The sequence below is a fragment of the Buceros rhinoceros genome, unplaced genomic scaffold (assembly GCF_000710305.1).
Source record: "Buceros rhinoceros silvestris isolate BGI_N320 unplaced genomic scaffold, ASM71030v1 scaffold11170, whole genome shotgun sequence".
Classification (NCBI taxonomy): domain Eukaryota; kingdom Metazoa; phylum Chordata; class Aves; order Bucerotiformes; family Bucerotidae; genus Buceros; species Buceros rhinoceros.
In genome coordinates this window covers 1-21,274 of record NW_010389053.1, presented here as the reverse complement: position 1 = coordinate 21,274, position 21,274 = coordinate 1, and the positions used below count along the sequence as shown (strand labels likewise).

General features: G+C 37.1%; 1 protein-coding gene across 1 annotated transcript in view; it reads right to left on the bottom strand.

The window, feature by feature from the left end:
* Nucleotides 1–20,509, bottom strand: part of LOC104490396 (DNA excision repair protein ERCC-6-like) — a 55,553-nt gene extending 35,044 nt beyond the window's left edge. The window contains exons 1-5 of the mRNA XM_010132675.1: nucleotides 20,079–20,509; nucleotides 17,384–17,504; nucleotides 14,928–15,036; nucleotides 12,083–12,809; nucleotides 2,943–3,068 (exon numbers count right to left, since the gene is read on the bottom strand). Of these exons, the coding sequence (XP_010130977.1) occupies nucleotides 2,943–3,068; nucleotides 12,083–12,809; nucleotides 14,928–15,036; nucleotides 17,384–17,504; nucleotides 20,079–20,509 (1,514 nt within the window). The remainder of the gene's footprint in view (nucleotides 1–2,942; nucleotides 3,069–12,082; nucleotides 12,810–14,927; nucleotides 15,037–17,383; nucleotides 17,505–20,078) is intronic.
* Nucleotides 20,510–21,274: the final 765 nt, after the last annotated feature.

Genomic DNA, 21,274 nt, shown 5'->3' with positions numbered 1-21,274 from the left:
AGGAATAACACACCACGTGTGTGGGTTAAATTGAATACAGAACAGGAAGTAATGAAGAAACCAGTATATTTAAACTTCAATTAAAAAAAAAATACGTTTCAGCACTTGTGTCTTGTAACTTGGAGGAGAACAAGGTTACTGATACCATTTTCTTGATGGTATGCATTCCCACAGTGGGGAGAACAGCAAAGAGCAAAACACTTTTTTTTTTTTTTTTGTAAAACAGGGATTGTTCACTTTTAGAGCATAGTCTTGCGTGCATTTCAAAATCATTCTTTGAACAAGTAATATTTAGGACTACTGACAGCTGATGACCCTAGTGTCTACAGAGTACTATTAAAAATCAATTTATCATGAGTTTTGTATGGATTTAGAGAATGCTAAATAGAGCAAATGAATGGCTTGAGTAGTTAGAAAAAGATGATCAAAGAACACATCTAATGGTTCAGATGTCATACTATCTACTGGTGTCTCAAATGCAATATACCAAGAAGCCCTTAAGAAATCCGTTTTATTAGAAATCAGTTCACCTTAAAAATCCAGCAATGATTTTTAAAAACAACTATGACATATCTTGCAGGATTTGCTACAGTTAGGTTAATATTCTACCATTACTACATTTTATGAAAACAAAACATTTTTGCAGAAATACTAAAAAATTGGAGAGAATCCTAATTCCAGTCAGAAATGGCTCCCCTAGATTAATGTCCAGCATGACTCTTCAGAAGGCAACCATTCAAGAACTTCCTGACATTATTTTGTATTTCTTAGGTTACGTCCAGTGCTTAAAAGCTAGCTGCATTTATAAGCGCCTTTCTACCTATCCTCCCTTCTCTCGAGAAAGCTTCACAGTAAAGAATTGAGTTTGTGAAAAATTCTGGTCCAAGGTTATCTAAAAAAGGAAGATACAGGTGTCTCCTTTGTAGAATCATAAACATGCAATAATTGCAACTATGCAAAAATTAAAGAAAAAAATCCCCCATCCATAATTTTTTCTGGTTGTATGCAGGGATAATAAATTCTCTAATCTTATGCTTTCATTGCATTGATTTTTATGATTTGCTTTTTACTCTAAAAATACTGTAGAAGTAAAAAAAAAATGTTTCCTGCTATTCCAAAAAAGTTGTTTGGACTGTATTTCACATGAGCAATCATGCTGTGATGCACCCCTTAAAATTCACCACAGTAGCTAGCAGAGTTCAGCTGCACTGTTGCCAAGACAAAATTGCATTTCAGATGTATCGGGGAAATCACCCACTGAAAGCAAATAATGACAAAAGCTGGTTTCTTGTTTATACAGACAGCATTCTCTCAGGCTAGGTGCAGACAGTAGAAGGCAATGTTTCCAAGGCAGTCTTGCTCGCTGTATTTGGTTTTGTTCCTCAGCAGCACCAGTGCTATTCTTGCTGAACGTTCCTCAAAGCAGACAAGCGTACAGCAAAGAAACAGATTGCCCACTTTAACAGGCTTACCAAAGAATGAACTTAAGAGTCTACTATTTCTAGTGTGAGCTAACATCTTTAGAGTTTTCAACTATGCAGAAAGATCATTTACAGTATACTGCTTTTCACCTCCTTGGGTCAACATACTTCCATGTTTTGTACTAGACTTGCTCAGAATTCAAAGTTTAATGTGTATTGACTATGCTCCTTCCTACATTGGAGATTTCAGCATTTGTTACAAGTCAGACAAATCACTCGACTCAATTGATCTTTCTAACCACTTAAGAAGTTTTGCCAACTGACTCATGCTTGCAGGGATACCCTTCATTAGCGAGGCTGGTATCTCTAAGATTAATTTTTAGTGGTCTGCTTTATTTCAATTTCCTTTGGGTTGCTCAGACCACACAGCCGTTCTCAGGATGATTACTTCTGCAGTACCTTAGCATAAACAACTCGAGACCACACATTGGCTGTGTATGGTCCTGGCAACCAAGTCATTAATTCAATTGCATTTCAGAGCTAGTGCTCTCCTTCTGAGGAACTGCAGGACAACAGTAGTAATGTCTCTGAGGTTAAGACTAAGTGGTCCTGTTGGCAGGAATACCACACTCTTACAAACCAGGGCTTTCTACTACACTAATTATGAGATTTTAGAGGGTTAGCTTTTGAAAGAGAATATATTTTTCCTGCTGTGAGAAATATTGCCAACAAAAAGGAACTCAAGCCTATCATGCATGAAAGTTAAGAGAGAGATTATGGATCAAGTTAACTTGTCAGCTGCTAGCTTGTTTTGGCTGTCTTTTGTAAACAGCTGTTTAAGATGAACTTGAAAGTCACTGGGCACTTTGACATGGTCTCAAAAAACTGAAACAGAAAGCAGTCCTGTCTAAATCTGTTATCCAGCGTCAAGTAACTAAAGAATGAGTTGTGGAGTGTTTTTCATCTACTAAAGAAATCAGGAATGCAGTCTCCATATTTTAAAATTTGACTGGACAAAAATATTCAAGACTATTTTATACTATGAATTATAAGTAGTTACTCTGAGTAGACTTCAAGTAATAATTTAAAGAAAACACTGTCTATATTTTTTCACTCCACCCAATCACAGAAACACCTACATTTCTTGTTTTCATTTATCACAACTTGCCAACACCTTATTCTACAAAGCAAAGTCATCCTACCAATCCACACCTGAATTAAAACAAGCACTTAGCAATAAAAGAAAGCATTTATAAAAACAGACAAGGAGAGCTTCTCAACTTGTAGTTTAGCTAATACATATCCGCGTCAGACAGTTATCATCTGTATTTTCATGTAACTGCCTTTTGAACTTGTAATATATTAGTTTCTTTGAGGTTTAATCCTGGAGCCTTTTTAAAAGAAATAATCCTACAGAAACAGCTGAAGTTACAGAAATGAGCATCCAGAAATTACCATGACTATAACTACTGCTATTATTAACAGCACACAGCAGCATAATAGTAAGTACACAAGACATACTTAAAAAGCTTTTTGAAGAGAAATCCTGGTACTTTGAAACCCTCTTCGAATTCAATGTCACTTTCTTCAGAAAGTTCCTCAGCTGTTTGATGTTCTTTGTCCTTCAAACGCTCTTTTTGCCATCTCCTAGAGTGACACAAGAAGTCAACAATCAATTATCACATAGAAAAGATACATAAAAACTACACTGAATTTTCAATCATCAGATAAAAAAACAAAAAAAAATGCATTTTCCAATGTCATGGTTTAAATAATAATCCTTTGGAGAAAAGAATTATGCAGGAAAATGTCAAAATATGTTACATATTAAAAGTTGCATGCTCTCCTGACCAGTTATAAGCCTTCAGAGTTTTATAGCTAGTTACAATTTTCTTAGACATTACAATTTAGACATTACAATTTTTTTTCTTAGACATACAATTTTCTTAGAAATCCTAATATAGAATCCACACTAATAAATAAATACTAGTCAAATCAACAGTTAGCACCATCAAAAAAATCTGGTTACATTGAATTACTAAACCTCCATTAAAAAAACCCCACAAAAATATCAATAAAGCTTAGGTATTCCAAAGCTATTTTATTAATTTAACCAAATATTTAAATAACTTCCTTCACCTACAGAAATGTGCAGCAGTGTGTAATCTTATACAGAAGACTCATTCGGAAACATCACCATCTTTGGGGTGATGTGCTCTACATCTGTTACGCAGTCATTATTAAGATAATGAGGTTTTTTAGGTTTTGAAATTACAAAGTAATTTGTGGCCTGCAGTCTAATCTTATTTGGACTGTAGGCAGGTTAGAGAATTAGCTTCCTGCCCCATTGTTTCCCCTCCTTTTGAAAAAGCACCAAAGGATCTTCAACATCCAAGAAAATTACGGATTTGTGTTTTAGTGACCTGAAAACATTTACCTGTAATAGTAAAGTGCATGCTACTGCTAACTGGGTATGTACTAACCAGTCAACAGCACTTTTTTGCTGGAATTCTCCCATGAAAGTGCCTTTCACTGCAGGCACACTGAATGTGGTGTATAAACTGACAAAATCCCTACAGAAATTCACAAGCTATAGAACAGATGAAAACCATGTTACTGTTCCGGGTGCATAGCAAAAGCAGCCTTATTGCATCTCACAGAAAGGGTGGAGACGTGATAGTCTAGGAGTATAAAATACGAAGACTAAAATGGTTCCAGTCCCAAAGAACTATAAATAGCAGTGATGGAATGAAAAAAAGCAAATGGAAAATTCAAGTCAAAAAAAGTTAATCAAGACACCTAGCACTGAAATCTACTGCATTAAGTGACAACCAGCCTCTGTCCAATCTTTTAACTCTACACGGAAGAAACCCTGGAGAATGCGCTCTAGAAGAGTCCTGCGGTTACCGGACGGAGAAAGACTTAACAGTATGCAACAGCCTTCCAGTACTCTTCCAGTTTCTGAATGACAAACGTTACAGGTGAGTGAATAGTCCATTCCCCTCCTGGTAATATTTTACTATTTACTCGTTACAGAAACAGCTTCTTAATAGCTTAGGTTGCTTCTGTAGCAGCAACCCCCCCCAATCAACAATATGGCAGGAAAATGGCTTAAGAGTTCTAAAAAACAGAACAACCCCCCCCTCCCCGCCAGTCCCCTTCCCCAAAACTCCATATCCTGGGGATTTCTGAACTATTTAAAAACATAAGGAAATTCGCATTTTCCTCCTTTTTTATTTTCATTTTTTAAAGTTATTTATTCCGATTTTTCTGCAAAGCTCTGCATTGCTTTTAAGCATTCAAAGATAAATGGCATCTAGAGGTTGATATGCAAACTGTGTTTTATTTCCAGCCTTGTTATGCACAATCAGGTGTGCTTTAAGCTTATGGGTTGAGTGCCTTCTGTTTTCAAAGTTATTAGCCCAATTTTATCCATGTCAGGAAAAAAACCCCATAATCATAAAAATGTTAATTTCTGGCCCAACGTTGACAATATCATCAGCTATGGAAACATAACTTAAACAGTTTCATTATCTTGATTTATACCCTGACCTAACTAGCCAAACAAAGGGAGACAGAAGTTGTTTGAGAAATGTTCTCAAACAACTGCCCATAAGACAGACAGCTACCTACCCCCGTTTTACACTTCCAACCTCAAAACAAACCAGAAAACACTACAAAACATTCCAAGTCCTTAAGACTTCAGCCATGCTGCTATCTAGCTCAGTTATGTTAAAGAGCAAATGCAACTGGCGCAATGTCACGTAAAGTACTGTAACTCCTTCCAGCCTGATAGGAGAAGTGTCTCCTCCACTAAAGAAAAAACTTGTCAGCTAAACCCATTTAAAATCAAATTTGATTCAAGTTTTCTATCTTGAACACATTAAAGAATGAAAAAAAAAAAGAAACAAAACCCAACCAACCAGTCAATGAAGTTCTCGTGTTCCCCCTTGTATTTTTTAACTACATCAGCAGGTCTGGAGGCAATAAAACAATGATGCCTGTCTTCCTAAGGACACTACTCTGCATTCTCTGGCACTAAATAAGGTAAAAATGCTAGAAGAAATTCTTCTTGCTCTTAGGTCATTCAAAACCATCTCCTGCAGGATCTGCAAACCTAAGCTCAAGCAGCATCTTCTTCATGGCAGATTAATGGATTTTCTCTTTTCTTCCTAACTAGTTACTTCAGTGACACTTGTTGGAGCTTCCACTTAAAGGTTTCTGCATCTTTGGCAATTTTTTTTTTTTTTAAAAACTTGGGTTAGAAAGAAAGAGGGAAGAAGTTCAACACTTCATATACAAACAACACAATCATAAAACTTTTCTCATGAATGAAAGCTTTTCTCATGAATGGCAGGTTTCTAGACCATCTTTTCACCAGTATTTTTTTGAGAAAATACTTACAGTCTGCCTTTATGAAACCAGTCACAAATTTGGAATGGTTGTATTGTTTTATTAAGTGAAAACAAACACCACCACCTACAAATACATACAAGTGACGATAATTGCCAAAAACCACTGTACTGAAAAACTAAGATAACACAATGCTGGACAGGTTTCGAGAACCAGCTTCACTAGAATTTATTTTGAAATCTTAAGTCAGCAAGTCATCAGAAGCAAAAATCATGATGGAGAAAAAGCAGCATACGCAGAAAGAAACCCCAAGGTGTACAAAGATAGTCTATCCTAACATGGGAGTGGAAGTTTCTACCTTAGACTAGCAGCCTGTTAAATGTTTGATTTAGGAAAATAACATTCACGCTCTGGAGTCTAGCAGGCAGATATGATACATTCTAGAGGCACAGCATAAAAGCATGTTTATTTTTGTTCAGTACTACAATGTTGTGCTATCAGGCACAGATGATTAATTATTCTTGTAAGTTCCAGAAAAAGATCAACGATTCCAACTGACAAATGTTGACAGTCATTGCATCAGACCGTGTCATTACTAGAACTGCGACATGTCAGAACTTGATTGTTTTATCTGACTGGGGTCAAACCAAGTAGGAGAAAACTCCTACTTACTACACTAAAATTAAAACAATTGCATATTACAAAGCTTCTGAAGTGACATCTAGGTTAAGAATCCATATTAAACTCAAGCAGGGCAATAATTTGTACAAGACTTTGCTTCTAATTCCATACGCAGATACGGATCGCCAGTAGCCAGTGCTGCAGCTCCAGTCTCCCCTGGGAAGGAACAGATTGCCATCTAGTGTACACTAGAAAAAGTGATCCAGAAACCACCAAGAAGAAACGTTTCTGACATTAGGTTGTAGCTGTCCAGAATTCAGGCACCTCACCTTAATATAACTTAGTATATTTTCTGCAAGAAGTGCGATCAATGCTGGAATTTATCTTACAATTATTAGATTCCTAGAAAGTGCTTATGTCCAGAATTTGAACTAATAAATCGCATACTTAATTTTCCTAATGAGAAGTTTATCTTATGCACACTGCATCTGTTATTTTGCTGAAGTGTATATTTACACAGGCTGTAGTATTGAAGGTTCTGGTACTACATCTCTTCTAAAGATCTGGAGGGCTTTTTGCCCTCAATTACCAATTTAAAGAAAAAGCAGCAACTTCTTGTTACCACTGACAACTTTCAAAGTTTGAAGAAGCTATTCAGCTTCTGAAAGGCTGTGAACTTAATATAAGTCACTGTATTAAAATATTCTACACTAAAATTTAATTATTTTCTTTAAAAAAGTGTAAATATCTAAATGGCTGAAGCAATGGAAGGACAATCACTATTTGTTAGACCAGATCAGTCAGTTGGTCAGTCTGGTCTTCTATCTTTCTCCAGAAGTCAGACTTTCGAGGTAGAAACTGCAGTAGCTTGTATTTCACTTTACACAGTACCATACTAACCATTTGGTCAATATATTCCTTACACACTTCATTTACACATCATTAGTATGTCTAAACAATCAGAAAATACAAGTGTTACTATATCACCAAGGTCCCTTGAAAATAAAAGCATGACCTTTGAGAATGCTGTTTTATGTTGTCCATGGTCACTGACATAAATACAATTTTATCCTGGAGGTGTAGTATGAAAGCCATATATCATACAATTAAATCTTTCTTAATATAAGAATGTGTTCGGGTACTAAACCCATTTTCCATTTACTGCAATACCCTAGAAAGAAATTCTGCATCCAAAACAGTAATGAGCACAATTTGAATTTTTTTTTTTTTTTTTTTTTTTTTTTTTTTTTTTTTTTTTTTTTTGAGAAAAATAGTCAGGAACCAAGCTGAGTGTTTAATATAGTTTGCATTTGTGAAGCACAATATGTTTTCTGTTTTATACAGCTAAGAATCCCTTACAGATTATTCTAATTTGCTAAATGGAAGCATTCAGCATTACTTTTCGGATCTAACTTTTTATGGTCTATATGGGTGGATTTAATTGGTACGTCCTAACAGATGAAATACATGGATTTAGTACCACAAGTCTCCATAAGTAAATTAAGACACAATTACTCACTTGAGCTTAGAATGAAAGGTGTACTCAGTGAGTGAGCTAAAATGTATCTTCATTTGTGTCTTGGCTTTGTCATTTTAAAGAGCAGTTAGGATGCTCTACGAGAGTATCCTTCAGGAAAGGTAATATTTAATCCTTTTTTAATTTATAACTTTGAAACATCAAGAGATTCAGTGACTCAGATACTTCAGAGAGAGTGAACACATGAAACCTGATCTGATTTGAGAAAAACAACTTATTTTTAAGCAATTTTTTTTGTTGTTTTTTGATTCTTTGTATCAACTGCTTTGTGTACTGACAGCCACAACTTCCAGCTACTCAGCTGCCTGGATGTCACTTGGGAGCTATGGAAAGAAGCAGCCTTCCTAGCCCTGCCTCTGAGCGCTTGGCAGCAATTAAAGAATTCGAACAACTGCACTCCACGAACTACACAGACACAAGACAGCACAGACAGAGAACACAGATAGAGCACTTATCTCCCTCGATATGTAATTCCTTCCTTGGAGCAGCAGGCAGAAACATACTGACAACTGGTAAGGGTACAGTGACCATAAGACTGCTAAATTCTTATTTTGTTTTGACTCCTTATTACTTTAGGCAGATACTGTACTAGTGATGTCAATAACGTAACACATTAACTACCTATATTATAAGAAGCAAAAATTACTTGGTTATACTTGTGCTTTGCATTTTAATACATGCAAAGGAAAACTTTTATTAACATGCAAAAAAAAAAATCTTGTAAGTTACAGTTCCCACATCTGCAAAGTTTTGAGAATAATACATGAAAACCATGCAGCAGTTTTCTTGTTGAGAACAAAGAAAAGGTTTATTTCCAATGCATTTAATCTGCATGGAAGGTTACTTTTATTTTGTGATACTAGGTAAAAGAAGCTGAAAACAGGTGCATTTTCACTCATTCCATAGTCTTCAGAGAACTTGGCTCAGCCATCACCTGACCATTTCATCAGACAGGAGGCAAGAGGTTAAGATTCCACCAGTGCCAATTTTGAACACTTCTAGACGAAGACGGTCACTGTTAAGTATGACAAAATATTCATTGATAACGTAACTGTTGACGGGGATCAAGTCTCTGAGACCTTCACCACCATCCTAGAGACTAATTATCTAATCCTTGGGGTTCAGCTGGTAATAGCCACTATGAAGTACAGCTGGGAATAGCAATACACTACTTTTCACTCAATCTTAAACTTACCTTTTAGCTGCTTGACAGCATCCTACTTATTTGCCTTATTCTCCATAACCCTGATGTTCCTTGCTGGTGCTCCATTATTCTCGCAAGCTGTGATTCACCCTAAACATTAACCTTTTCAGAACAGAAGATTTCTCCCCTGTGGGCTTGTGCAGCAACAGGGCTCCAGTAGCAGCAACAACAGAAAGGCAAGAGACCCACACAAGGGAAACGAACTGAAATTACTGAGAGTCTGAGCTGAATTCTGTATAGCTAACTTACTTTTTCATGTTCCACTGATCACATCTTGCTTTGATTAAATGGGCCGGCCTTTAGAAGGAAAGAGCTGGGTGCCCTCCCTCCTGCCCTGTTTACTGCAGATAACACCAGCTTCTGTTCTGCAAACACTCTTGTTCTAGAGATGCTTTGCAGTCCTGCAGTTAGCTAATTGTCATGCTTTAACAACATCATTGTAGTTTCCCCTTGACACAGACCAATCCCTTCAAGTCCTATCTCTGAAAAGTTTTAATGTTAAGGAAACTCATTTTCATTCTTTAAGAGTATAGGACTGTATTTAGTGCCAAGCACAAGACTAGATGTTCAGAAGACTAAAGTAATCCTACAGGATTTTCCCCTGCCTCTCTCAGGGGTAAAATATACCATAATCTCACCCATTTGTTTGCATTCAAAAGTAAAACTGACATGAAACAAGACATAAATGTAAGCAAATGACAGTATTTCTATAGCATTCTTAATATGTTTCTTAATTCGCTACATTTTATTTTCTCATGGCATTTCCCATAATGAAGATTACCTGGGGGTGTCAGCATAAAAACGTCAATGTGGACAGCTGCAGCTTAACAGCCACAATAACTGTAGCTATGAAATTTTTAAGAGATGTAGTGTTTTGGTAGCAATTACAGTTATTGATATTTCTAAAATTCATTTAGGCTTTTATTGTAACTTTGGTAACCAAAAGAAATGTATTCTACAATATGACTTTGCCAAGGATAAATTGTCACAATCTTAACGTTATTAAAAAACGTGTTTGACTGAATTTAAATTGTGAGTCATATTAAAACTTTCAATCAAAATAAATTACTCTTGATGAAAACACTGAATTAAAAATGATTTAATATTGGTCTAATTTAAATGTGAAGAGTACAGTTTTATTCAATAAAATAGTAAATATTTTACCAATTAAGTACAATTAATTTCTGCGAATGCATCCAATAAAAAACATATTTCTTTTTGACCCTTTGGACATTGTTCGGATTAGGCTCTTGCCAAATCTTCTATTCAAGAGCAATAAACTACGCTTTAACTTTGAAAAGCAGCATCCTGGGAGTGCAGACCTTTTGTCTCATATCAGCTCCCAATTTGCTTTTGTAACCTGAGATGTGAAAGTGAAGTTGCGTTCTTCCTAACTGAGGTTTTCTTACCAGTAATTCTACAATGGTGAGTACTTCTGCTATCAGAAGATACCTCTTCCTCCACAGCAACTCAGGCTCTCACCTCAGAAAGAGAGGGTGTTTATATCTCTAATTCTTGATCCTTTCTCTGATATAGCTTCATTTAAATCTATAAAGTTTTATGTTTCCATAGTGTAAAATTTGAGTCTCCCAAGCATTAACCAAGTACCTATTCTAGGCCTTATCACTACATAAATCACCCGTCACTGACAGCCCTAATACATATTCTTCCTCTCACTCTAGAGCAGGTGTTTTCAAGTTGAAATCCATGATTTTCCGGAGGAAAATAAAAAAAAAACCCTCTACTTGAAGGGCATTCATGAAGATAATTAATTAAAAGTAAGCATGCTATCAACAAGCCAAAGTTCATTACATGAAGCTCAACCCTTAGACTAGAAAAGAGAAAATGCACCAATTGTTAGAGAACAATTAAATCAAAAGCACCACTTTAGTGCTCTTCAATCTTTTGACTCCCAGTATGTGCAGAAATGTCACTTAACTTCACCGGCATGTCTAATTAGCATTTTAACAGCTTGACAACTTACATATCATATTGTTGCCCCTTCAAAATCTTTTCCAGACAGTTTTGAAAATAGAAATATTGCTCAATCTTACTGTTAGGAGCTTAACAGCTACACTATCAGTAGAAAAAATATCTCCAAAGCACACTGTAGCTACAGAGAGATCATTAAAAACACAGGTTATAAAACACTGTCAAACGGAGCAGCTCTTTTTATACTTGACAGGAGTATAATGTCCAGTGTTCATTAACTTACATCTTCTAATAGAGGTTACACAAGAGATACCATGTGCAAATAATCCAGTTATACAGATACTGTCCTTTTCAGTATAAATTCTTTACAAGTTTAAATTCAAAAGATCTTTTTAACATCAATTTTCAAATAAACTTTTTAGCCATATAAACTATATATAATTGCCTCGGATTTCAATAAGATAACAGATTCTACAAAAATATTATGTAACTGTAATTTATTTCAGTGATTTTTTTCTTGACTAGTGGTTAATTATTTAAAGAAGAAAACTAAGCAACTCCCCCCATCCTAAACCAAGGACTTCTCTCTCAGTGGAAAAGAGCCATGCCTCCAAAGGGGGAGGACATTGTCTGCACTGTAATTTTGCCTATCAAACTGAAGGCGTAATCTTTTTTTTTTTTGAAAGGTAGGTATAAGATCTACAAAGACAGTACTTAAGTATAAAGCTGATGTAATACATTGTTGTATATATACTCAATCTGGGGCACATTCACAGTGCTGCAAACAACAAACACATACTGATACACAAATAGCTTATTACTGAAGGACCTGTAAGAATCAGAAAAATCTAACAGCCAAGTCCTTGTAATTAAGAGGCATGTCTGATTCCTTTTGGGAGGCTGGATCATTCTGTCTCATTTTTCTTACTTCAATTCCTAGCAGTGTATTACAGACATTGCCCTTTGAATCTTCAACATAATTTGTTGCTACTAATAAAAATTTCTAGGACTAACCTTAGTCTCTGTTTATAATAGTCTGCATCTCCATCATCTCTCCATCTCTTTATTTTGCGCTTCACCGGTGTACGCTCTTCTTCCTCAGAGCTTGGAAAGAAGTCAGCATCATCTTCAGCTTCTTTAAAATGTCTCTTCCCCAAGTATTTTCTTTTTCTTGACAAATTCCCAAGTTCATAATCAGAATCATTCTCAGCATGAGAAGATGCCGGCTCTTCCTTCTCTTGGGCTGCTTCTGGATCAAAGAGCTCCTCATCAGGTACATACTCAGACTCTCCACTATCATCCTCCTGCTTACGCCTGAACTTCCTGGCCTCAAGATATTTCTTTTCTTTTGGAATCTCTGTCTTTGACCGAATCCGAAGGGCATGCTTTTGAAGTTTTCTCATGTGTTTTTTTAAGCGCTTATCTGTTTTTGACAGGACTTTACCCTCTTTTTCCTTTGTAGTATATGCAGGAGCTATGCACTGAACATTTTGGGCTTGTGCTTTCCTCTTTGCTCCTTTGTGAAGGGATAACTTCTTTCTTTCAGATGACAGCTCAGCTAGATCTGCTAAATACTTCTCAAAATCAGTTGTCCCATTTAGCACTAATTGTTGTGTCTTCCTCTCTGGCTTCTGAGATATTTTAGTTCCAAATGGAGTCATCTGGCCAGTTCGAATAAGCTCTTCCCACTGTGTTTCCTGAACTGGCATAAGACTACTGCCAAGACACGATGGACCAGGTTCTATAATAAAAATCAGGACATAGAGCAAGCCTTTAACACCTTTTGAATAACTCAGACACAGGAGCAAGGGTGTTTTATTCCCCACTCCCCCAGCTTTATATGCATTTGGTTCAGTTTTTATATACAACTTTAAAGTTCAAATTATCATAACGCATAATACTTGAAGTTCAAAAAAGGCAAAACTAAACAGAAGGCCAAAAAAGTGAGGCTGTAATTTTTGCTTCATACTACTTCACAGACTTCACATAGGAAACATTACACTTACTATCAAAATGCAAATATTCTCGAAATGATGCATAGCAGCAAGAACTACCATAAACTTACAGTCCCCCACAGTGCATAAACTCTAATGTGCTCCCTATGCTGTCAGTTCAACCCATGTCATCATGTCCAGTGCAAGAAACCACTGTGTTCCCATATGCAGCAACACTGTCCATTTCTATTATTGATTTTTCAGTCCTCCTCATAAGCTTGAAATTTGACATTTCCATTACCAGGACAGACACAAGTCTTACAAAACACATAAAAGACAGTCTTCCCACATATTTAAAACAAAACAAAACAAATCCCATCTTCCTAGTCTAAAACACTAATATTAGGATCAAGACTTGAAAAGTCGGACTGGCTGCACAGCATGTTGTCATAAAAGAGCACTTCAGTTAAACTGCATACACAGTTATTGTACATATTAACACAAACTGTAATTGGCGTTTGAAAGCAAAGAGGTGGAAAAGCTCTTAAATTCAAGAAGCTGAGGGGGAATTCCAGCCTGAAATCTATTATAAGGGTCCAAAATTTCAAAAAATCTGGACCGGAACTGCCAGCATGGCATACTACTGTATATGGTCCCATTTAAAGCACTGCATTTATCACCAAAACCTGTTTAACAAGGAATGATGACACATCAGGCATGAAACTTCTCCCTCTCCACCCTCCCAGTTTCTCAAAATACTGGAACTGCTCAACTCCGTTTCTTCTGGCTTGGCTCCATTCACATTAAAACACATGAGGTGCCTGAGTTTTACTGTGCGAACTCATTCAAAGAAAAAAGATTAAAGATGCTTTTCTATTAAGAAACGTTTAGTGCAGTTTTGACTCCTGTAAGCTTTTTTGAATAAGGACAGAAGCAAGAGCTCTGTGAGAGCTGGAATCCATTCCAGACACATCTGCAATGGACGAATAGCACAAAGAGTTTCATGATCATGGCCTGGCTTCGCGAATGAAGATCTGGGAAGGGCTTTTCCCACGCTCACTGCAAGTGATGAGTGCACCCTTCAGGCCTGCGCGGTGGATTTTTTTAGGTGAGGCACCGGCATGCGTGGAACTGGCTCCACCCTTTACACCTGAGGTTCATCTGCCAGGGCCTAGCGAGCTTGGACGGTGACAGTGAAGTCCTCGGGTCGTAGGTTTGGTTAAAGTGTCCTTCTCTTAGATGGATGGTCTTACAAAAAGAGTTTACACCTCTGCAAACAACAACATAACCCAAAGGTGATGTGCAGACGTCAACAGGGTCCAAACGGGCCCTGCAGAATACCGCGGATTAGTGATTGTGGCCAAGACACAACCAAGCTGGAGTTACAAAATACAAACTCAGTTTTCAGACAGCAGTGAGAAAGATCAGCTAGTGAAACACTGAGAGAACAAATATCCTGCTTTGGAAGAAGCCTTATTTTTTTTTTAAATCACAGTGCAGCCTGGAAAAAAAGCAGCACTTCCTCCTTTCATTTCTAGTGATACTTCCCAACAGTAAGAAAAACAATTTTGTTAATGTTGATTGATAGCATCCAGCATATAAAATGTAATTCAATCATGATGTTAGTCATCTTTATCAAATTAGCTGTGAAAAAATGTTAGGATTTCCAATTTATTAAGCCCAATACTCTAATGTGCCTCAGCTATCCCTACTGAGCTGAACACGGATTAACATTCATTTTTTAAAACTTCCCACGTGAATATGCCAAGAGCTGCTATTCTGCAGGTGCAGAGATGTTCTTAACTCTCTCTTTGAAAGCAAACCACTGAAATTTGTTTCCTTATTGGCAAAGATCTTGCAAACTAGCTTAAAAAAAAAAAGGCATTACATCTAAGTAAACCAGAACTTTCAGCTTTCCCCCATACCTTCATCTTCCTCGAATTCAATCTCATTTACTTGATCAAGAATCTCTCTTCCACCAAGAATTGCTTGGAGGCGCTTTTGTTTTGCTTTGATCTTCTTTAGCTGTTGCTCCTTGAATGAAAAGTAGATATATAATTTTATTTTTAACCTGGTTCATAAACTCAATATTCTTTTAAATAAGACTTAAATTACTATATATTTGCAGTGTATTCCACTAGATTTCCATACTCAAATATTCACAGTATTGCGCTTGAAACAAGAAAATTGCAAAAAAGTGTCACCACAGTAATCTGCAGGGCCCCAACCCACAGAACACACACAATTTTGTGTGTTCATCTTATGATATGATTCAGATCAGATTGTTTATACAGGCAATATAAACATGCGTTTTTTGTGTAGATCTTTTGAGGTAATTTTATGAATGTGTTGATTCTAGAGAAGGCAGCCCATCAAGCAGATTAGTGAGATGAACAGAAAACACCAAAAGACCTGTTCGTGGTTTGCAACACTGTGTTAATGGTTAACAGGCCACTAAAACAGCTGTAAGATTTACTAAGATTTATTTATCATCCCAGAAGTTTTGGAACGTTTTGTTAGAAAGAAACGGAAATTGTGTATCAGTCCATTATCCTAATATATGTTTGTAAACAGTTAATTTAGGAGCAGGCAAAGCTAATTTAATGGCAAAAACTAAAAAGTAAAATGGCTTTAAAAAAATAAGTGAAAAAATCAACATTATAGATGCTATAACAAGTATAGTTCATTACCGCTCTGAAAATAATTCATAGCCAGCTCTTCTGCTACACCTTTTATCTGAGTGTTCTATCTTTAACTGTATATTTACTGGTGATGAGATTCCTTGGTGTTGCCAACCTTCATTTATGAAACAAGAAATTCCAACCAGTAAAGCAAACACAATCTAATTTTCCACATTTGTAGCTTCATTTTTTGGAAACATCTCCTTACCTAGAGAGGCTCATACTTCAGTAAAAATCAACTTGAGCAAGTTGAAATAAAAATGAGCAAATTATTTTTTTCTTTTTGGTGAAGAAGAGTTCACTAGCTTGTCCCTGTCTTCATGTAGCACTTTTCAAACCACAAAGGGTAAGTCTATTAATGTACGGTACAAAATATTATATCCTGTGTATGCACCATTATCCTTGCTACCAGAGTACTTTATATCACAAAGCACTCCCTGTATGACAGCTCTGAGGAAATAGCTGTCTTGTATCAGTCATTAATTCTCTGTTTGTCTCAATAATGGAAGAATTCAGCTATAAACATTTTTTTTAAATACTACAAAGAGTAGAAAATGGCACACCTCCATGCAAAAAGTGGCTCAAGAACAGCTTTAAATACACTGCCTGCCTTCAAACAGCTTCCAAAACACTCTTGAGGTTACTAGGGTTTTTACAGATTATGGTTTTCATACAGGGATTTATTCTTACACTTCAAGGACTGTTAAGAGTGGCTAACTGAATTTGCAGTGTGGTCTGAGCTTCCCCTGCAACTAACACTTGTGTAAATGTAATATGAAAACATACGTAATATGAAAACAAGCAAAACAGTGTCCAATTACATGATCACTCTTCAGTGGTAATTCTGGGTTAATGCATTTCTTCCCACTCCTTCCAGTTACTTGTTCCTAGTCCTGAGCCACTGTTCAGTACTGTCCTCTTCTCCTGAACCGGCCAAATCGTGAGCACAGTTATCCAAGTTGCTGATAGGATCAAAGTCAAAAACCAAACAACTGAATGAGTCAGTGGCAAATGGCCTGAGACTGGGAAGAAGTATCTGAGGGCAAAGGATACTAAGTCCTTCAGTCAGGTTTACCATTAGAGAAAATATTAGGGTGAATTTCCACCAGACAGGAGGATGTGCAGAGTACTACATTCCTGACCAGAAGTTTCCCTTCTCTCAAATCTCCTCCTTCCTGTTCATAGCTGTATAGGTCTAGAGCTTACATTACCCTGATGTCTGGGAGATTGCTCTCCAAGCTCCTTTAACTTACTACTCTGGCAGAAAAAAAGCCAGAGCAGTTTGTGCCAAATCAATGAGTTAAATGGCTCACAGGAAGGAAGGCAGGGAATGAAGACCACAAGATTTAGGTTGATTTAGGTCAACCATTGAATCAAGCCCTAACAATGCTTCGATAATTCTCCAAATGCTACTGGTAGAGATTTATTTAAATTCATGCAAATCAGTTTTCTGAGCAGGTCCTGGAACACCAGTTTTAAAGCTTGTTATGAAACTTAGAATAAAACTGAGCTCTCAGTTTCACATTTCAATTAGTTATTTACATTTTTTTTTTTAGAAAATTCAACCACTTAAAAGGGAAGGGACAGCAATTGTAGACTCTGAACTATACAATTAAGAAAGAATTGTAACACACACTCCAAACCATAAGCCAAAGTACAAGCTAAGCATTGCCAGCAGGAAATCAGTGTAATCCGATCACCTTGTTATATTTTTGCCGTTTTACAGAATCTAGTTTTCTGCTTATATTTTTGTTGTTGTCAGCTTGAGGTGAAAGTTGCTCAATAATTGTATTTATTTGCCTCAGAGATGTTGTACATGACCTGAAAAAACAAGAAGATTGCAATATACTAGTCAAATATAGAAAGAAAAATAGCATGTTCTCAATTCAGGAAATTTAGAAATTCCAGGAGATTTAAGGTAAGATTTGAAAAGGTCTAAAGGTAAGTTTTAAAATAGGCAACTTACATTTAAACAACACTGGAAATACTAAAAATTTCAAAAAGTTATACATCATAAAATATTTTTAAACAAAATTTTGCTAATACTAAAATTCCAAAGGCAAGGGAACCGAACAAACCACTGTAATATTTATTACTCAAAAGTTACAAGTCTGATGACAGTAATAAGCAAGTGATACTTGTTGCTTTTATTATTAAAGGTAAACAAAACACCCCAAAAAAATCTTAACGGGAAATCCCATGTTTTCATTTTCTAAAACTGTTTTAATAGTTTGATGCCATTGTATATGGGAGCCTATTTCTTTTACCTTTACAGTGTGTCTTTTACACAAAGAAGGTATTAGAAAATACAGTTTCAGGAAGACAAACTAGCTCAAAGAAGTAACGGCACATCAGTATTAATCTTTCCTTACTGATTCACTACTGTTTTTCCTGTTTCCATATACAATATGAAATTCAGGCTGAACCACATACTATATAACCTAATATCATGTTTCTGCTGTTGAGTTTGTTTGCAAGGCAGGAGGCGTTGCCCCGCTGTCAGAAGCAACAAACCTAGACTTGTTGATTCAAATAGCAGAGTATTTCACAGGATATGCTAATTAGTGTCTCAAAGTATTATGAAAACTGTCACAGATAACGCTTTACAACATCTGCAGAGCAGCCATTATTCCCCTCATGTGCCATGAAAAGCACTACCTAAGTCTCCTCAACATCAGGGAGGACGTTGTTGGGTCACGTTTCTCTTCAGCTGTGCTCTGGATTCTACCACTGTTCTCCTAGGAGACCCATTCTACCAGCTCCCCAGCTACCACTGCCACCTTCACTTCGACATTCTCTCTCAACACTTTCCAACCATCAGTTCGAAACATATCAACATACAACATATCAGTTACAACATATCAGATACAACATATCAGTTGTATGTTTTGTTGCTTTGAAGTATACCATCTTCCTGCACACCTCCTACATTCTGGCTCTTGCTTCATTCATTGGCCTAGGGTCTCTTGACACATGCTGCTACTCTCCTCTTCCAAAAAGCTTGTAGAAGATTTGAACAGATTTAAGATTTAAACAGGATTTAACATCAGGCACTTTTTATTCTCCTTATTCTGCTTCAATTTGTGTGTATATTATACAATGATGCAGCTTCTACGATGAACTCTGTGCCACCTTCTCAAAACCCACTTCTTGCCTGACTTCACCTCTAGTCATGCATTCACCATGTTACAGGACTTCAACCAACTCTATCAGGCTCCATTCACACATCTTTACTTTTGTTAGTCCCTCTGTACGAGCCAGCTGTTATCTCTGCTAATTTTCTCCAAAATCAACTTTCAGATTTGCATATTGTATCTTACACGGATGAGATTCTACAGGTCTGCATAAACCACTTGCAACCCCTCATGTAAATCTCATTTTACACCTTTATGTGGAAGGTGAAAATTAAGGGGTAAGAAAAATCATAGGATGCTGATTAAGGAAAACCAGGAAAATATCAACTAATTGACAGCGTCGTGCACCACTCTTTGAAAAGCCACAAAATCTAACTGTAGTGGTTACACTGCTCCTTTCTTCCTCTCGATGACCATCTTACTCATTACATCCTTCTGCTACCTAACATCTGACATTAGGTTCCAGTTTTGCAAGCTTACTTAATTTCAAATCTCCACATTCAAACTGGAAAATTGATTAAGTGCATAAAATTAAGCATATGCTTAACAAGAGAGTTACGCACGAATTCACATTGGGAACGGAGGCCTACAGAACTCTCGAGCACTAAAAGCCAACAGTAATGCAATACAGTGAATGATGCACGTTGGCCTGCAGTAGCTCAGACAGTAAGTCTAGAATGAGACAAGAAACAGAAAGAGAGATTTAAGATCAAAACTCAAAAAATTAGTGGCTCTGATCCCTCAACAACTTCTACTATCAATATTCCATGTTAATTAAGCATTTGATTCTTTTAAGGTTCATTACGTACTTCACACAAGCACATGTAATAAGTTGTTTTGGCTCTAGTATTCAGGATAGGAGTCATCCAAGCTACAGAAAGCATAACCAGAAGCAGACAACCCCATGAAGCATATGGAATTGAAGAAGCAGCACTTCTTCTGACTGTAACTTTGAATAACAGAATGTTCATGCAGTTCTCCACAGCTCAGAAAACAGGCATCTAGGTAAGGCAGGAGACAAAGCAGAAAAAGGAGATGCACTGCCTTGATGCATGACTGAATTAGTTAAATAAGAGCAATGAAGCATCACTGATGTGAAAAATATTTTCTCCTTTTTTTAAAAGATGGGTGACTCGGAAGAGTTCATGGGATCCAGTGCGTTCAAAACATCTTTTCACCTTCCAGCTTTTAAAAACATGAGACATCAAGCCTCATCAGATAGGCAGTAACAGAAAGGACAGTAAGAAAGGCCACAATTTACCTTAAGTCTTCCAGCACTGACCGATATTCTCTCTCCACTTCAGCTACTCTTACTGCTTTATTAGCTTCATTAATTGCATTATCTACTTGTTGAAGAACTCCTTGCTCCAATACATCCTGGTCATAGACATCAACCCCTAAACCTCTGAGCTCGGCAGCTTGTGCACTAACTGAGATGGACTGAATCTGCTGCCTGTTGATCTGTAAAAGGGGTTGTCCTCTTCTGGGCACCTCTAAAGCAGCAGCCATGGAAGTGGATAGCTGGCAGTCAGAGTTGGGAACTCTACTGCTATTATCCAGGTCACTGTCACAAATGTCATTTTCTTGTTCAGTTCCCAATTTCTCAGCATTATGCAGACCATTATTGCTTGAAGAAGTAACAGGGTCTTGCTCCTGGATGCCATCTGGCAGGTGGCTGTTGTCTGTTGGCATCCTCTGTTCGAAGGCAACAAAGAAGAACCACATCATCATAAAAAGTTCCTCGTGAATAAACAAAAAAATAAAAATAAGCAAAACAATGAGCATGTTTCTTTGTGAGAAATTCTTGTTTCAAAACACCTTGTCGTGTACTCCTCCACAAGTCCTTCCTCTAACCGCTTCTCCACCTAATTTCCACAATCAAAAGGAAAAAGTGGCCAAAGCTTATTAAAGACAACCATATGGAACACTCCTGGAAGACGCTGACATCCAGACAAATAAAACAACCTGTAAAAATTACTCTCCTTGCCAGGGAATGAACTCAATCTTGTGTGTAAATGGTCATGCTCCACAAGACCATGACATAACACAAACACATGCAACTAAGACAGCCAAAGCCAAAACACCCAAGTTTTTGAAACAGGGTGACTTGCCAGTGAAAGCGCTGATGAGAACAGCTGGCTGCAGGCTTTAGTTTGACAATTCAGCTTTGAATAAGTAAATAAAGCATCTCAGTTGTTAGGAAATTAACACTGATTGGACTGACTTACCAGGGCAAGCCTGAAGTGGCCAGTGCCTGAAGCCTTCAGGGTGAGACTGTCTTCTGAAAGGATGTGTTTTTTATCAACTTCGGGCAGAAACAAGTGTAACTAACTTGCAAGACGACATCAATAATGCAGCGGGCCTTCACTGGCAGCCTCTCCCAGGGTGGCAGTCCGTGGACCTCAGCCCCAGCTCACCGTTTTCTTCCGTCCGCTCCGAACGCGCCAGGTTCGGCCC